The sequence below is a fragment of the Procambarus clarkii genome, chromosome 55, assembly GCF_040958095.1.
Source record: "Procambarus clarkii isolate CNS0578487 chromosome 55, FALCON_Pclarkii_2.0, whole genome shotgun sequence".
NCBI classification, from domain to species: domain Eukaryota; kingdom Metazoa; phylum Arthropoda; class Malacostraca; order Decapoda; family Cambaridae; genus Procambarus; species Procambarus clarkii.
Window position 1 is genome coordinate 15,492,323 of NC_091204.1, and position 1,712 is coordinate 15,494,034.

Below are 1,712 nucleotides of genomic sequence, written 5' to 3' on the forward strand. Positions count from 1 at the left end.
CGTGTTTGCCTTGAGAGTGTTTAGTGGAGATGTGTAAGCAGAAACCGCATGTATTTGCTTTAGGGTCGGCGGCTCACATGCGTCCGGACGCTGCGGGTAATGGAATGAGCTCCCCCCGCGGTTCCGGCTCCCTGATAGGCTGCCGTCTGCGCAGGTGGGCGGGGCCTGGCGCCCACGGGCCAATGAGGCGGCGGGGGCGGGGGCTAGCCTCGCCCCGCCTCGCCACACCGCCATGCCAGCCAGAGTTACTGCCTGACATAATATTCGAGGTTGGTTGGTGGAAAGAACAAACATTTGTTGACGTTTCGCGTAAGCGATCTAATTTAAGAGGGTACAGGAGAAGAATAGAGGGAGAATTAGACAGCTGTCAGTGTGATAGACTACTGACGGCGAGGTGAGCGGTGTAATAGGCTAGTGCGGTGGTTGTGGCGGTGCGGTAGCGCAGCGCGGGAGTGTTGCGGTGCGGCGGCTGACAGCTACAAGCTCAGTGCTCCGGGAAACGCTACTCCTCCGAGGAATGTGAATCAGTGGCGATATCAACAGTGCTCGTGTGCAAGCAGTTATTGCGGGGGAGTGCGTAGTGAGGTGAGGAAGTGCCGCAGCGTAGCGGGGATGCGGCCAGCGGCGGCGGCGTCGGCGGCACAGCGACGGTGAGCGACATCTGAGCGGCCGCGCCACCCGCTAGGGAGGGCGAGGGTGGCCCGGCCCCGCATGTGTCCCGAGATGAGCGAAGATGCGGCGCGTGGGACCTGGCGACGCTCGCCGGAGGCTGCGGCGGCTCAACGGCCTGACAGTGCTACAGAGGGGGAAGAGGAAGGGGAGGCCGGACCCCCCGTCCGCCAGCAGCAGCAGCAGCACCCTGACCCCACCTTGCTCGCCGGCGACGACACCGACAGCGACATTAGTGTGGGGTGTCCGTCGCCCAAACCGAGTGAGGATAACTCCCCGACAGGCAGGTCGGGGCCTATTGCGGGTCACAGCGAAGACTTGGGGTCACCTACGCTCGCTCCTACGCCGGGCTCGGCGTCAACACCCACAAAGTACCAGGAAGATGGCGTCACATCTCCGGAGTCAGTCATGTCCCCCCCGCCGCCCCCTACCACCCCTGTCAGGGAGGGGGCAGAGGATGAATATTTCAAGCCTTTGAAAAAATTAAGAATGATTCAGTTGCAACAAGAAGAGGCGGCGGCGGCGGCCTTGGCGGCGCGAACAAACGCCGGTGTCAAGTCCTTTTCCATCATGGAGATCTTGAGTCACAAGCCTGTGGTTGTCAAGGCTCCTGACGCCGCAGGGGGTCGCATCGTCAGGCCCTGGGACACCGATGACGACGAGGAGGGGTCGCGGCCGCAGTCTGTCGACGACATGAGCGTTTCGTCGGCGTCATCTTCAGGAGGGTCGCCGCGTCCTGCCTCCAGCGGACCTGGCTCTGGCAACTCCGGGCAAGCCAGAGCCCGGGGCAAAGATGGCAATCCACTCGACGCCCTTTTCCAGATGACCAGCAAGACTTTCGAGGGACTCAAATCCGGACAGCAACCCGGTGAGTACCTGTGCAACTACCTGTCTGTAAGTACACCTGAGCCATGGCTTGACTCATATATATTATCACAACTGGTATGCGAGCTTGGCCCTTTGAGTACATATGTCCCAGAGTCTGACCCAGTGAGTACACCTGTACTAGAACCTAACACTTACACCTGTGCTAGGACCTGATC

The 1,712-nt window shown here is 60.8% G+C and overlaps 1 protein-coding gene across 1 annotated transcript in view; it reads left to right on the forward strand.

The window, feature by feature from the left end:
* The first annotated feature begins 285 nt into the window (after nt 1–285).
* Nucleotides 286–1,712, forward strand: part of LOC123756109 (homeobox protein GBX-2) — a 125,182-nt gene continuing 123,755 nt past the window's right edge. The window contains exon 1 of the mRNA XM_069305497.1: nt 286–1,537. Coding sequence (XP_069161598.1) covers nt 712–1,537 — 826 coding nt within the window. The 5' untranslated portion in view covers nt 286–711. The remainder of the gene's footprint in view (nt 1,538–1,712) is intronic.